Source organism: Aquarana catesbeiana, linkage group LG08 (assembly GCF_042186555.1).
Source record: "Aquarana catesbeiana isolate 2022-GZ linkage group LG08, ASM4218655v1, whole genome shotgun sequence".
Taxonomy (NCBI): Eukaryota; Metazoa; Chordata; class Amphibia; order Anura; family Ranidae; genus Aquarana; species Aquarana catesbeiana.
The window spans coordinates 8,039,925-8,056,121 of record NC_133331.1 but is presented as its reverse complement, the minus strand read 5'-3'; the positions used below and the strand labels follow the sequence as shown (position 1 = coordinate 8,056,121).

The 16,197-nt window shown below is 47.2% G+C and overlaps 1 protein-coding gene across 1 annotated transcript in view; it reads right to left on the bottom strand.

Annotated features, from left to right (window-relative positions):
* Positions 1–550: 550 nt before the first annotated feature.
* Positions 551–16,197, bottom strand: part of SLIT1 (slit guidance ligand 1) — a gene marked incomplete at its 5' end in the record, with an annotated part of 182,812 nt that continues 167,165 nt past the window's right edge. Inside the window, 5 exons of the mRNA XM_073595360.1 lie at positions 551–1,030; positions 4,931–5,142; positions 9,108–9,396; positions 13,102–13,256; positions 15,930–16,060. Of these exons, the coding sequence (XP_073451461.1) occupies positions 792–1,030; positions 4,931–5,142; positions 9,108–9,396; positions 13,102–13,256; positions 15,930–16,060 (1,026 nt within the window). The remainder of the gene's footprint in view (positions 1,031–4,930; positions 5,143–9,107; positions 9,397–13,101; positions 13,257–15,929; positions 16,061–16,197) is intronic.

The window sequence follows — 16,197 nt, the reverse complement described above, 5'->3', positions numbered from 1 at the left end:
ATATAATGCTACATAACACGCATCTCTAAATTAATAAAAGAAAAAAAAAAAAAAACATTATTCAGCTGAATTTCACAGACGAAAGAAAGTGCTTTATGAAGTCGATGTGACACCCCCATACCCCCACCCCCACCCCCCAACCCCGCTTCCCCAACTACGTTATTCTTTTCCCAAGGAGAAGTTATAGAACAGGAAAGTATATTTGTAGAACATTTCTGAGCTATACAAATATAAAATAAAATAAAAAATAAAAAAAAAAACGCAATACTGTCACAATGGTTACAAAAATTGTTCTAACTCCAAAAAAATAAAAAAAAATAATAAAATAAAAAATTACAAAAAAAAAAAAAAATCATAAAGCTTCCTTCGTACTCCGTGTAAATCTATCCACATTGTGTATAAATACATTTTGTGTTTTTCTTAAAAAAATCTCTATCTACACATTTTACCCTCTACATATATACCTTCTATACCTCTCCCAAACATTACAACACTATACAACCAGTCAGTATGTGTGCCTGTCTTCTCAATGTAGTAGGTATACATAGAATTTTGTTGTTTTTTGTTTGTTTGTTTTTTTTTTTTTTTTTTTTTTTGTGTGTGTTTTTTTTTTTTTTTTTATAGATGCCACAGACATTAAGATGTTTTCACACATCTGAATGGGAAGCAAAGTCCAGTTTTACATCACGTCATTGTCCATCGTTTTTTTTTTTTTTTCTCTTTCTTCTGTGTGTCCCGGGGTATGTGGTATGATCTTGCGTAAAAATAAAATCCAGTCCGTCAAAAGATCCCTACATACACTGGGAACAGCCGCATTTGATGGGCTTCTCTACGTCTTCCACGAACGAGGATCCGTCGCTGCATTCGAACGTGTACTTCCTGCGCTTCATGCGTAACCCCGTGCAGCAGCCCTGGTTGTGGCACGAGCCCCGGCACTCCACCCAGGACACCACCCGGGTGGTTTGGCAGATGGCGTACCCTCTCTGCACCTGGTAGTAATCCCGGACCGGCTCCCCTCGACACTCTGACTCTGCGTAAAAAGAGAGGGGAAAAAAAAAAACGCGTGAAATGGTGAAGTGTTAATTGTGTTTATGTTTTCTTTATTAAGACGGCAATCATTTCTGGGTAATGAGCGTGTAATTAATGCTGATCTGTCGCTGAAACATAACAATTCGTCAAATATTCATTGTGAGGGAAAGGCTTGGTGTTTATCTGCTCTGTCAGCTGCCGAGTTCCGTGCAAAATACAAGAAACCGTCACACAAATGCAATTCTTCATCTTCCCCAACCCATGGGCAGAGGCGCCACTTTAATTAGGCAAAATTCTAATGTAAGGGGGCACGCTAATGAGGATCCTGATGTAAGGGGGCACTCTGATGGGGATCCTGATGTAAGGGAGGCTCTGATGGGGATCCTGATATAAGGGGAGACTGTGATGGGGATCTTGATGTAAGGGGGCACTCTGATGGGGATCCTGATGTAAGGGGGCACTCTAATGGGGATCCTGATGTAAGGGGGCACTCTAATGGGGATCCTGATATAAGGGGGCACTCTGATGGGGATCCTGATGTAAGGGGGCACTCTGATGGGGATCCTGATGTAAGGGGGCACTCTAATGGGGATCCTGATGTACGGGGAAACTATGATGGAGATTCTGATGTAAAGGGGCACTCTAATGAGGATCCTGATGTAAGGGGGGCACTCAGATGGGGTTCTTGATGTAAGGGGGTACTCTGATGGAGATCCTGATGTAAGGGGACACTCTGGTGGGGATCCTGATGTAAGGGGACACTCTGGTGGGGATCCTGATGTAAGGGGACACTCTGGTGGGGATCCTGATGTAAGGGGACACTCTGGTGGGGATCCTGATGTAAGGGGACACTCTGGTGGGGATCCTGATGTAAGGGGACACTCTGGTGGGGATCCTGATGTAAGGGGGCTCTCTGATGGGGATCTTGATGTAAGGGGGCACTCTGATGGGGATCCTGAGGTAAGGGGGCACTCTAATGAGGATCCTGATGTATGGGGGTACTCTGGTGGGGATCCTGATGTAAGGGGGCACTCAGATGGGGATCCTGATGTAAGGGGGCTCTCTGATGGGGATCTTGATGTAAGGGGGCACTCTGATGGGGATCCTGATGTAAGGGGGCACTCTGATGGGGATCCTGATGTAAGGGGGCACTCTGATGGGTATCTTGATGTAAGGGGGCACTCTGATGGGTATCCAGATATAAAGGGGCACTCTAATGAGGATCCTGATGTAAGGGGGCACTCTGATGGGGATCCTGATGTAAGGGGGCACTCTAATGAGGATCCTGATGTAAGGGGGCACTCTGATGGGGATCCTGATACAAGGGGGCACTCTGATGGAGATCCTGATGTAAGGGGGCACTCTGATGGGGATCCTGATGTAAGGGGGCACTCTAATGGGGATCCTGATATAAGGGGGCACTCTGATGGGGATCCTGATGTACGGGAAAACTATGATGGAGATCCTGATGTAAGGGGGCACTCTGATGGGGATCCTGATGTAAGGGGGCACTCTAATGGGGATCCTGATATAAGGGGCACTCTGATGGGGATCCTGATGTACGGGAAAACTATGATGGAGATCCTGATGTAAGGGGGCACTCTGATGGGGATCCTGATGTAAGGGGGCACTCTGATGGGGATCCTGATGTAAGGGGGCACTCTGATGGGGATCCTGATGTAAGTTGGCACTCTGATGGGGATCCTGATGTAAAGGGGGCACTCTGATGGGGGTCCTGATGTAAGAGGGCACTCTAATAGGGATCCTGATGTAAGGGGGCACTCTGATAGGTATCCTGATATAAGGGGGCACTCTAATGAGGATCCTGATGTAAGGGGGCACTCTGATGGGGATCCTGATGTAAGGGGGCACTCTGATGGGGATCCTGATGTAAGGGGGCACTCTGATGGGGATCCTGATGTAAGTTGGCACTCTGATGGGGATCCTGATGTAAAGGGGGCACTCTGATGGGGGTCCTGATGTAAGAGGGCACTCTAATAGGGATCCTGATGTAAGGGGGCACTCTGATAGGTATCCTGATATAAGGGGGCACTCTAATGAGGATCCTGATGTAAGGGGGCACTCTGATGCTGACCAGGGCCTCACGACCGTCTTATTTCCCTAAGGCATTACCCCAGTTTTCAGGGACAGGGGACCTTAACGCTGCTGTGCTCAGGCACCAGCCCTGTCACACTCACCTCTCGCATAACCTAAGACTTCTGGAGCTTATTTTTCCCATTATGGTCGTGGGCGGGGCCTCTAAGTTTTGCCTGGGACAAGGGGTGGGTAGGAAGGGCGGCTGGGGATTTGGGGGGTTGTGCTAGAAGGGGTGCTTTGGGGGAGGGGGAATTTGAACTAGGAGGGTGGATTTCTGTTAGAAAGGGGTATGGGTGAGTGCTGTGCTAGGAGGGGAAATTTGGGGGGGGTGGATGATTAGTGCTAGGAAAGGGGATTGGGGGGGGGGGTTGTGCTGGGAGTGGGGGATTTGGAGGGGAGCAGAGGATTCATGCTCAGAAGAGAAATTTTTTGTGGGGTAGAGGATTCCTACTAGGAGGAGGGATTTGGGGAGGGAGAGGATTTGAGCTGTGGAAGGGGGGATTTGTACTGGAAAAGGGGACATTTTTGCTTGGGGAGAATTTTGACTTGCAAAGGGAATTTGTGTTTAGGGGGTAAGTGTGAAGCTTAGTGCTCAATTTATTTTTTTATATTTGGGGAGGGGGGGGGGTTGCGGGATTTTTGCTGACACATAATGCTCATATATTTTGGGGGTGGGGTGGGGTGCCATTTGGCATCTTCGCCCTGGGCTCTAGGTAACCTTGTCCCAGCACTGTATAGACCTATCCCACACCCAGGGCCCGGACAAGAGGGGGGCAGGAAGGGTGGCTGCCCTGGGCTTGGTGGGGATTTGGGAAGTTGTGCTAGAAGGGGTGCTTTGAGGGGGGGGGGGGTGTTTGAAATAGGAGGTTGGATTTGCATTAGGAAGGGGTTGGTGAGTGTTGTGCTAGGAGGGGACATTTTTTTTTTGGGGGGGCGGTGTATTATTGCTAGGAGAGGGGATTTGTGCTGGACGTGGGGGTTTTGGAGGGGGGCAGAGGATTCATGTTTAGGGGGGGAAATTTTAAAGGTAGAGGATATGTACTAGGAGGAGGGATTTGGGGAGGGAGCACTGCGCCCAGAGCACACCCACTTTTGTGACAATAGGGAATGAATTTTCGCTATAGTCTTCCTCATTCTCCTCCCGGCCAATTAGGAAGCCCTGCCTTCTGGCTTCTCAGGACACACTTGCGGTTTCTGTTCTGTCGGGAGGAGACCGCCGCTGTCCCGCGTGGGGGGTGGGTGGGTCGATCGCCTCTGTCTCCCACTGAGGTCGGGGGGATGGTGGAAGACCGCCACCGTCTGGCTCTCACCGGGGGAGAAGGGTTGAGTGGTGGGTGACCACCGCTGTCCATCACCCGCGCGGGGAGGTTGGGGTTGGTGTTAGTTGGTGCCCCCCTCCAAAAAAGAGGGAGCACCAGCCGCCACTGTTCAAACATAATGAACTTTTATACCATGCGCTCCATCGGTTCACACCCAAGAATTTCCCGCTTGGTGATCGCTCCCTTTGTCGCTATCAAAGAGGACTAGGACCAGAACAGGGTCCACCTGTACTATATTTAATCATGGATCTGATTTGAAGGAAAAAGCCTATGGTACATCCATTGGGACCAGTTTCGACGTCTATCTGGCAGGCAATCAATACAATTCCAAAGAGGACATCGTAAATATAAGACCTCCAGCCAGGCTGAGGCCAAAGCGACTTGCAATGAAGGAAGAACCGGTAACCGCTATGGTATATGGTGTGTCCTGACTCATCGAAGACACAAGCAATGAATGTTCAAAGAGTCTCGGGAACTCTTCCTACCCTGGTCGCAGACTTCGCCCACATAGCCGCTGTCACATTCGCAGTAGGCTTCACCCACATCGGAGATCTGGCATCGCCCATGCTGGCACTGGAGGTTCCTGCAAGGATTGTAGAGTTCTGCTTGCTGATTGCACAGGGCACCTTTGTAGCCTTCCTGGCACACACAGCTGTAGGTCAGAGCATCCAGGGGCATACATGTCCCATGTACACACCTGTCATGAGAGAAGGATCGACATCATGAAGTCCATTCATATTTACAACCCTCATTCGCCAGCAAGGAAAAGACACCAGAGGAGCCACACAACAGTTTTTCATCATTTCAGCAGAGGACAAAAACTGGGTCCTTCTATGGTGGCTAATTGGCATATACACTCTATTACCAAAAGTATTGGGACACCCGCCTTTACACGCACATGAACTTTAATGACATCCCAGTCTTAGTCCGTAGGGTTCAATATTGAGTTGGCTCCGCCCTTTGCAGCTATAACAGCTTCAACTCTTCTGGGAAGGCCGTCCACAAGGTTTAGAAGGGTGTCTATGGGAATGTTTGACCATTCTTCCAGAAGAACATTTGTGAGGTCAGGCACTGATGTTGGACGAGAAGGCCTGGCTCGTAGTCTCCACTCTAATGCCCTGTACACACAATAGGATTTTCCGATGGAAAATGTGTGATAGGACCTTGTTGTCCGAAATTCCGACCGTGTGTGGGCTCCATCACACATTTTCCATAGGAATTTCAGACACAAAAAGTTTGAGAGCAGGCTATAAAATTTTCCCACAACAAAATCCGATCGGTTAAATTCTGATCGTGTGTACACAAATCCGACGCACAAAGTGCCACGCATGCTCAGAATAAATTAAGAGACGAAAGCTATTGGCTACTGCCCCGTTTATAGTCCTGACGTACGTGTTTTACGTCACCGCGTTCAGAACGATCGGATTTTCCAACAACTTTGTGTGACCGTGTGTATGCAAGACAAGTTTGAGCCAACATCCGTCGGAAAAAATCCTAGGATATTGTTGTCAGAATGTCCGAACAAAGTCCGACCGTGTGTACGGGGCATAATTCATCCTAAAGGCGTCCTATCGGGTTAAGGTCAAGTTCCTCCACCCCAAACTCGCTCATTCATGTCTTTATGGACCTTGCTTTGTGCACTGATCCAAATCATTTGGTGGAGGAGGGATTATGGTGTGGGGGTTGTTTTTCAGGGGTTGGGCTTGGCCCCTTAGTTCCAGTGAAGGGAACTCTTAAGGTGTCAGCGTACCAAGAGATTTTGGACAATTTGTGGGAAAAGTTTGGGGATGGCCCATTCTTGTTCCAACATGACTGAGCACCAGTGCACAAAACAAGGTCAATAAAGACATGGCTGAGCGAGTTTGGGGTGGAGGAACTTGACTGGCCTGCACAGAGTCCTGACCTCAAACCCAATAGAACACCTTTGGGATGAATTAGAGTGGAAACTGAAAGCCAGGCCTTCTCCTCCAACATCAGTGCCTGACCTCACAAATGCTCTTCTGGAAGAATGGCCGTCTCCGCTCTAGTTCATCCCAAAGGTGGTCTATCGGGTTGAGGTCAGGACGCTGTGCAGGCCAGTCAAGTTTCTCCACCCCAAACTCGCTCATCCATGTCTTTATGGACCTTGCTTTGTGCACTGGTGCGCAGTCATGTTGGAACAGGAAGGGGCCGTCCCCAAACTGTTCTCACAAAGTTGGGAGCATGAAATTGTCCAAAATGTCTTGGTATGCTGACGCCTTAAGAGTTCCCTTCACTGGAACTAAGGGGACAAACCCAAACCCTGAAAAACAACCCCCCACCATAATCCCCCCCTCCACAAAATGGTTTGGTCCAGTGCACAAAGGTCCATAAAGACACGGATGAGTGAGTTTGGGGTGGAGGAACTTGACTGGCCTGCACGGAGCCCTGACCTCAACCCGATAGAACACCTATGGGATGAATTAGAGCGGAGACTGCGAGCCAGGCCTTCTCATCCAACATCAGTGCCTGACCTCACAAATACTCTTCTGGAAGAATGGTCAAACATTCCCATAGACACCCTCCTAAACCTTGTGGACAATTGCACTGTAAACTGAAATAAATGTCAAACATTTCACCGGAAGTACGTGGTGGTATTTTCGGAATGTAACAGAATCTCTCTAAATGTATCGGAATTTGTTCTGGATAGAGAAAGAATAAATCCTCTGTTAGATTTTTATGGTTGTGTCCCTTTGATGATTTCCAAACTTTGTCCCAATTAAGCTTAATGGAAAATTCCACCTCTAAATTAAACAAAACAAAAGATTGTGCATTTGTTACATTGTTGCTTTGGAGGCTGCAGATCAGTGGATGGCAGGTGCAGTCTTCTTCCAGCCCCAGATCCCTGCAGAGGTACGGACCTTCAGGGATCTGGGGGCTGGCTGACGCTTTAAGAGTCAATATTGAACCCTTCGGACGAAGCCAGAGATGGCATTAAAGTTCATGTGCGTTTAAAGGCTGGCGTCCCAATACTTTTGACAATATAGTGTATATGTAAAAGGTGTAAAAATATTGATGAACAAAGCAAACAAAAAAATTAAAAAACAAAAAACAAAAAAAAACAAACATGTTATACTTCCCTCCTACATGCAGGGGTTTTGGACAGAGAAGCCTGGATCCTCCTCTTCTCGGGCCCCTCCCTCCTGTCAAGTGCCCCCACAGCACGCAGCTTGCTATGGGGGCACCTGAGGCCGAGCTGCAGCTCCGTGTGTCCATTCAGACACGGAACTGCCGCTCGGAGATGGGGCTCGGGTAAGTATTAGGGGGGCTGCTACACACAGGAGGCTTTATATCTTAATGCATAGAATGCACCTTTCCGCCTTTACAACTCCCTTAACTGACTTGAAGCGGAGGGCCACCCTAAAATAAAAAATAGCATTAAAATTCTTAAAAAAATAAAAAAAAAATATTTGAAATTTTTTTTTACCTGAAACCCCTGTTGCTAGGCAGTCTTCCTATTCCGTGGCACTTCCTCCTCTTCGGCAAGCGGCCCTGTTGCCTTCTGGGAACTGTGTGTCCCCCAGGAAACAACGGGGCCATTCACAAAGCGCCGCACGACTCGCGCTTGCGCAGTAGGAAACAGGCAGTGAAGCCGCAAGGCTCCACTGCCTGTTTCTCTTAGTTAGGATGGAGGCTCTGATGGACGGATCGGCCTCGGGGGGCCGACATTGTGGGCTCGCTGGACAGGTAAGTGTCCTTATTAAAAGTCAGCAGCTACAGTGTTTGTAGCTGCTGACTTTTAAAAACCCCCTTTTAATCTGCGGATTGAAGTTCATCCCTTTGATCTGTAGATGAAAAAACAGAAAGTTACAAAGTGAAACAATGTTTCATTGTAGCTTTCTGTATTCATGGCTGAGCAATGTTGTTGACAAACATTGCCAGACTGCTTTTCTTTGACAGCTCCTGCTGCCTGAACCTTCTCTGTGTACTCGGCAATGCAGCTGTGGTTAATCAAAGCTGAATTTCCATGTACTGGGACAGGGGGAAATCCCGGCAACAGGGCAGAAGCCCAGGACGTACTAGACACGCCCTGTGTACAATGAATACATTCTTTTTGGGCGTGTCTTGTTTGCCCGATGGACGGATCGGCCTTGAGGGGGCCGACATTGTGGGCTCGCTGGACAGGTAAGTGTCCTTATTAAAAGTCAGCAGCTACAGTGTTTGTAGTTGCTGACTTTTAAAAACCCCCCTTTAATCTGCAGATTGAAGGTCATCCCTTTGACCTGAAGATGAAAAAACAGAAAGTTACAAAGTGAAACAATGTTTCATTGTAGCTTTCTGTATTCATGGCTGAGCAATGCTGTTGATAAACATTGCCAGACTGCTTTTCTTGGAGGACCTTCTCTGTGTACTCGGCAATGCAGCTGTGGTTAATCAGAGCTGAATGTCCATGTACTGGGACAGGGGGGGAATCCCGGCAACAGGGCAGAAGCCCAGGACGTACTGGACACGCCCTGTGTACAATGAATACATTCTTTTTGGGTGTGTCTAGTTCGCCCAGAGTCTGTAACTGGTTAAAGTCTGGGACTCAACAAAGCAATGAAAGACCATAAAGGAAACACAGGCGTGGAGGTGAAGAAGGAAACAGTCATTACAGATGGGGGTCACCACGTAGTAGCTTAGTTAGTAACGCTCCACACTTACTTATGTCCCATGCAAGCATTACTGATCTGCTGGTCGCAGTGAGGGCCCATCCAGCCCGTCTCGCAGTGGCACACCGGCCCGTTGGCAGCGTTGGGTTGACAGATACCGTGGAGGCAGTAGAGTTTTTTGCACGGTTCACATCCTGGGACCACCCCGGGCTTCATCTGAGTCTTGGTGAAGTCCTGGAGCTCGTTATTTATGTACAGGTTGCGGATGCAGCCGTGAAAGCTGGTGCCGTTAAGAATCTGCCAGAGTCGGAAGGCGGCGGAGTTGACATCGACCGGCATTCCTAAAATACAAAGCATGAAGAGCCAAGGAGCTAAGCATAGATATTCAAGACGCGGATGTTCCTATCTGGTCCTAACTCTGGCTGGATCAAATGCTTTCCTATACTTGCCCCTTTTGTATCCGATCAAATACTAACTTAAGTCTAAACCTACTCCCGCCTCCCATTCTAAGCCCTATACTAACTACCCTGTAAAGGAAAGTTGCCTATACTTGCCTATTCTGAGGAGGCGCCAGTCTGGTCAAATGACCCCCCCCCCGTGGCCATCTTAAGTAAAGAGGAGAGATCTGCAATGCCAAAGCAGAGACCTCACCCATTGGCTTACTATGGGGCATCCAATGTCGGCTGTTCCTCATCTACACTAAAGCCGGCGCTGGGAGACTATCATGTGACCCAAAAGCCACATGTAAATATGAAATATAATCTGTGTGCTTTATGCACCAATACATAGTGGGAGGGCATGTCAAAAGTATAGGTGATACGGTGATAATCAATCCAGCTGCAGGGCAGATTATACTAGAAAACGATCAATTTGGATGCCATAGGCAACACTTCCTCCAGATTTTTAATACTCTGTGTTGGTAATCAGGGCTTTTTTTTTTCGGGTGGAGCCTTGGTGGAACTCAATTCCGCCACCCCTGGCTCAGACCCCTTGGTGCCTGCTCACCACAATCACTTGTAAACACTGAAGTCCGGTTTCTGTGTTTACGAGTGACAGCTCTGCAGTCTGTGTGTAACTCCCCTGAACTTCGCACTCTGTAATGCAATCCTGGTATTTAATGCCCCTTTAAGACCCGCCTACTGTTTGTGAAATCTGACCACACCCACTATTTGATGTGATTTGGAGGGGGTGTGTGGGGGAGGAGTTTAGGGGGGTCGTGGTCGAGTACCAGCACCTATTGTTTGAGAAGAAGAGCCCTGTTGGTAATGCTTAATGTATCCATTTCATTGGAAGAAATGCGAATATCCTGGTCCCTGGGGTGTGGTTTCTTCAAATGTTTTGCATGATGAAACTGAGCACTATACCTACTCTGAACACTGGGGGTGCCATTTAGGTGTGGTCTCTAAATTAATTTATTTAAATAACAGGGGTTTAGATAAGGGGGGATATGAGGGTCCAAATTTCCCTCAGATCCCGGCTGGTGTTCCCATAGCCTGGCCATTCTCCTGTGTTTCCATTCTACACTGTCCTGTCAACAGCAGGGAGAATACATTTGTACGCTATTCACAGGTTTACACACGCACCCGCTATACCCACTCTGACCACTGGGGGTGCAAGTTAGCTATGGTCTCTAAATTAATATGATCAAATGACAGGGGCATAGATGAGGGGGGATATGGGGGTCCAAATTTCTCCCAAAGCATCCTGGCTGGTGTTTCCATAGACTGGGCATTTCCCAGTATCTCCATTCCACACTGTCCTGTCAACAGCAGGGAGAATACATTTGTACGCTATTCACAGGTTTACACACGCACCCGCTATACCTACTCTGACCACCGGGGGTGCCATTTAGCTGTGATCTCTAGATTAATTTTATCAAATAACAGGGGCATAGATAATGAGGGGATATGGGGGGTCCAAATTTCCCTCGCAGCATCCTGGATGGCATTCCCATAGCCTGGGCATTCTCCTGTGTCTACTTGCCGCATTGTCCTGTCATCAGCAAGGAGAATACATCTGTACACTATACATGGGTTTACACAGGCACCTGCTATACCTACTCTGACCAGTGGAGGTGTCATTTAGCTGTGGTCTCGATGATAATTTTATCAAATAACAGGGGCATAGATAAGGAGGGGATATGGGGGTTCAAATTTTCCCCACATTGTCCTGGCTGGCGTTCCTATAGCCTAGGCATTCTCCTGTTTCTCCATTCCACACTGTCCTGTCAGCAGCAGGGAGAATACATTTATACACTATACACGGGTTTACACATGTACCTGCTACACCTACTGCGGGGGCCATTTAGCTGTGGCCTCTAGATTAATTTTGTCAAATAACAGGGACAGAAACAGGGGGGGGGGTATGGGGGTCCTAATTTCCCCCACAGCACTCTGGGTGGCATTCCCATAGCCTGGGCATTTTCCTGTGTCTACTTGCCACATTGTCCTGTCATTAGCAGGGAGAATACATCTGTACACTATACACAGGTTTACACAAGCACCTGCTATACGCACTCTGACCACTGGGGGTGCAAGTTAGCTATGGTCTCTAAATTAATATGATCAAATGACAGGGGCATAGATGAGGGGGGATATGGGGGTCCAAATTTCTCCCAAAGCATCCTGGCTGGTGTTTCCATAGCCTGGGCATTTCCCAGTATCTCCATTCCACACTGTCCTGTCAACAGCAGGGAGAATACATTTGTACGCTATTCACAGGTTTACACAAGCACCAGCTATACCTACTCTGCCCACTGGGGGTGCCATTTAGCTGTGATCTCTAGATTAATTTTATCAAATAACAGGGGCATAGATAATGAGGGGATATGGGGGGTCCAAATTTCCCTTGCAGCATCCTGGATGGCATTCCCATAGACTGGGCATTCTCCTGTGTCTACTTGCCGCATTGTCCTGTCATCAGCAAGGAGAATACATCTGTACACTATACATGGTTTACACAAGTACATGCTATACCTACTCTGACCAGCAGAGGGGTCATTTAGCTGTGGTCTCGATAATAATTTTATCAAATAACAGGGGCATAGATAAGGAGGGGATATGGGGGGTCCTAATTTCCCTCGCAGCATCTCTGCTGGCATACGCATAGCCTGGGCATTCTCCTGTGTCTCCTTGCCGCACCCACCTATCATCAGTGGGGGAGAATACATCTGTAGGCCATACATTGGTTTACACAAGTACATGCTATACCTACTCTGACCAGTGGAGGTGCCATTTAGCTGCGGTCTCGATAATAATTTTATCAAACAACAGGGGCATAGATAAAGAGGGGGTATGGGGGGTCCAAATTTCTCCCACAGCATCCTAGCTTGTGTTCCCATAGCCTGGATATTCTCCTGGATGTACATAAGTATCGGCTTATACCTGGGTACAGCCATTCATGTCTACGGTTGGCTGTAGGCAGCACCTGGGCTTCCCAGGCACAGACATATGCCCGTATTCGTCATACACGACTTCATATGTGCATGGGCATGAGGCCTCTGGGTACAAGGACTGTGACCTATGTTGTTCATGGGCATGAGGCCTCTGGGTACAAGGACTGTGACCTATGTTGTTCATGGGCATGAGGCCTCTGGGTACAAGGACTGTGACCTATGTTGTTCATGGGCATGAGGTCTCTGGGTACAAGGACTGTGACCTATGTTGTTCATGGGCATGAGGCCTCTGGGTACAAGGACTGTGGCCTATGTTGCTACATAGGCTCCGGTTTTAAGCCCCTTCCACTGTTACCACACCTATAATTTGCCACGGCACGTACAGCGCATGGCCCTATTGTTCCTCTTTGGGTACCCAAGGTTGACCCCCCAGGAAAATAAAAAAGATCTACAGCCCTGTCAAACAGGTAAATTATAAAAACATATTTGATGAATTGTATGTCTTGCTTGGACAATAGGTGATAGCAACAGTCGAACGTTGGCAGGTTATATTCTTTGGATGTGACTTGGTGCCTCCCCATGAATTGGAAAGAATGTTCATCATCAAAATACATTTCTAATGTGTGATTTTTGTTTTTTGGTTAAAACTTACCTCCGACATACAGCGGCGTTTCACTATTCAGGGTATAGTGTTTCCCAAAATTGTCCATGGTCATGGGTGCCCCTCCGTCAATAGACAGATTAACCATCTGGTCGAAGGTAACCAGCTCTACAGTGTGGAATTGGCCGTCGTTGATCGTCTCGGAACTGAATAGAGAAGAAGACACGGAATAAACATCCTCATTATACCTCTATTCAAGCCATAATGACTCTCCTGGGGACTGGAAGAATGGTCTGCTAATTCCAAAAATTAAGCAGCCGCCGTGTGGGCATATGGCACAGAGCCCCATCTGCCAATGACCCAGCCCTACCAACGCCCCACCAAACAATGGCATCGTCATCGGATCACGGAGACAGGCAGATGTCATTTTTAGTGCGGATCTCATTCCTCCTAATTTACTGGCATCCGGCAATCGTTAATCACGAGGTTCCTCAGATACACCAGACAGAATTTGAGATCTTTTTTGGAGGACCTTTATTGACTTCTTTGTGGAACTGAGAATGATTAGTGATTTTTTTTTTTTTTTTTTTTTTTCGGCTGGTGAGAACCAATAAAAAAAGGAGTCTGGCCAACTGTCACACTTCCTCCCACACCAGGACAAATTGAAGGTGTAAGGTGTCCTCTCTAATCCCGCTACACAAATAAACCAAATTACATGTAAGAGGGCACCACAAAGTGTTCAAAGACTGAACAGATCAGGTAACAATATCATTAACGTGAGACACCGCCTAAAAAAAAAAAGAAGAAAAAAAAAAGCTGTACATGGGATTCACCAGAAAACAAAATAATGAGAGTGAGAAGCTTCAGGTGAAAACTGTCGTTCTGACCAGTGGCGACCTGTCCATTGGGGGCGCCCGGGCGCCGCCCCCTCTGTCCTCGGTTGCTACCCCCTATTCATGCGTCCGGCCCCCTTTCAGGACGACGGGCGCATGAATTACACCGGCAGGGTCTTTTTTTTTTTTTAAGCGCCTGATTAGAGCTCAAGGCTCTAACGGGTTTCAAAGTAGGGTGGGCTCGGGCCGCAGAGCATTGACCTACAAGCCCACCCAGGTGTTACAACAGCGAATGAGTATTCGCTATTGAAACACTGATCCTCAATCCGGCCAATCAGAAGCGGGTGGTATGGGGGTGCTGCAATTGTTTGCTGCCCCCCTAAAAATGTTACCACCAGCTGCCACTGGTTCTGACTCCTGGTCTTCATGCCAGTTCCAGGGCAGAAAGCCTGAGCTTACTATAAAGCCCCCAACCTTCCTCTTTTCGCAGCTCAGGCTTGGGAGCAGCCAAGTTGTTTGAACGTGTTTGTATGTTTTATTTCCTTTAGTTGCCTAATGTCCACCACTGCCAAAAGTAATTTATAAAGTAATGTCTGTTAATGTCTAAAAACATAAAATGCTAATATATATATATCTATATAGATATATATCTATATATCTATATATCTATATCTATATATATCTATATCTATATCTATATGTATATAGATAGATAGATAGATAGATAGATAGATAGATAGATAGATAGATAGATAGATAGACAGATCTAGATATATATAGATATATCTATATCTATATAGATCTATATCTATATAGATATATATATCTATATATATATATATATATAGATATATATATATACACACACAATATATTACCAAAGGTATTGGGACGCTTGCCTTTACACGCACATAAACATTAATGACATCCCAGTCTTAGTCCGTAGGGTTCAATATTGAGTTGGCTCCGCCCTTTGCAGCTATAACAGCTTCAACTCTTCTGGGAAGGCCGTCCACAAGGTTTAGGAGGGTGTCTATGGGAATGTTTGACCATTCTTCCAGAAGAGCATCTGTGAGGTCAGGCACTGATATTGGATGAAAAGGCCTGGCTCGCAGTCTCCACTGTAATTCATCCCAAAGGTGTTCTAGCGGGTTGGGGTCAGGACCCCGTGCAGGCCGGTCAAGTTCCTCCACCCCAAACTCGCTCATCCATGTCTTTATGGACCTTGCTTTGTGCTCTGGTCCAAATCATTTGGTGGAGGGGGGGATTATGGTGTGGGGGTTGTTTTTCAGGGGTTGGGTTTGGCCCCTTAGTTCCAGTGAAGGGAACTCTTAAGGCGTCAGCATACCAAGACATTTTGGACAATTTCATGCTCCCAACTTTGTGGGAACAGTTTGGGGACGGCCCCTTCCTGTTCCAACATGACTGCACACCAGTGCACAAAGCAAGGTCCATAAAGACATGGAGGAGCGAGTTTGGGGTGGAGGAACTTGACTGGCCTGCACAGCGTCCTGACCTCAACCCGATAGAACACCTTTGGGATGAATTAGAGCGGAGACTGAGAGCCAGGCCTTCTCGTCCAACATCAGTACCTGAGCTCACAAATGCACTTCTGGAAGAATGGTCAAACATTCCCATAGACACCCTCCTAAACCTTGTGGACGGCCTTCCCAGAAGAGTTGAAGCTGTTATAGCTGCAAAGGGCGGAGCCAACTCAATATTGAACCCTACGGACTAAGACTGGGATGTCATTAAAGTTCATGTGTGTGTAAAGGCAGGCGTCCCAATACTTGGCAATATAGTGTGTATATATATATATATAAGATTTTATATTTTTATACATTAACAGATATTACTCTATAAAGTACTTTTCACAGTGGCGGACATTAGGCAACTAAAGGAGATAAAACATACAAACACGTTCAAACAACTTCCTTGGCATGGCTGGCCCCAAGCCTGTGAAACGAGGAAGCCTATCATCACACAATTCCCGTCGGATAATCCGATTGTTTGTACGAGGATTTGGAATAAAAAGATTGCGGTTACCTGTAGATGGCGGAGCTGGGGAAGGTGCCGGGGTCGTAGCTCACTCTGACATGGCCTTGATATAATTCTACCGCCATGTGGTCACGATCTCCATTGTAGAGCAGAATTCCATTGTCCTCGGCTGTAGATACCTGCACCATGCAAAAAAAAAAAAAACACACATTGCAATACAGAAATGACGAGCGCAGAAATAATCTCACAGGCGCGATCTATTCGTCTTCTATTCTGAGATGAGGATTTACAAAGCAAATTACATACCACGGTCTTT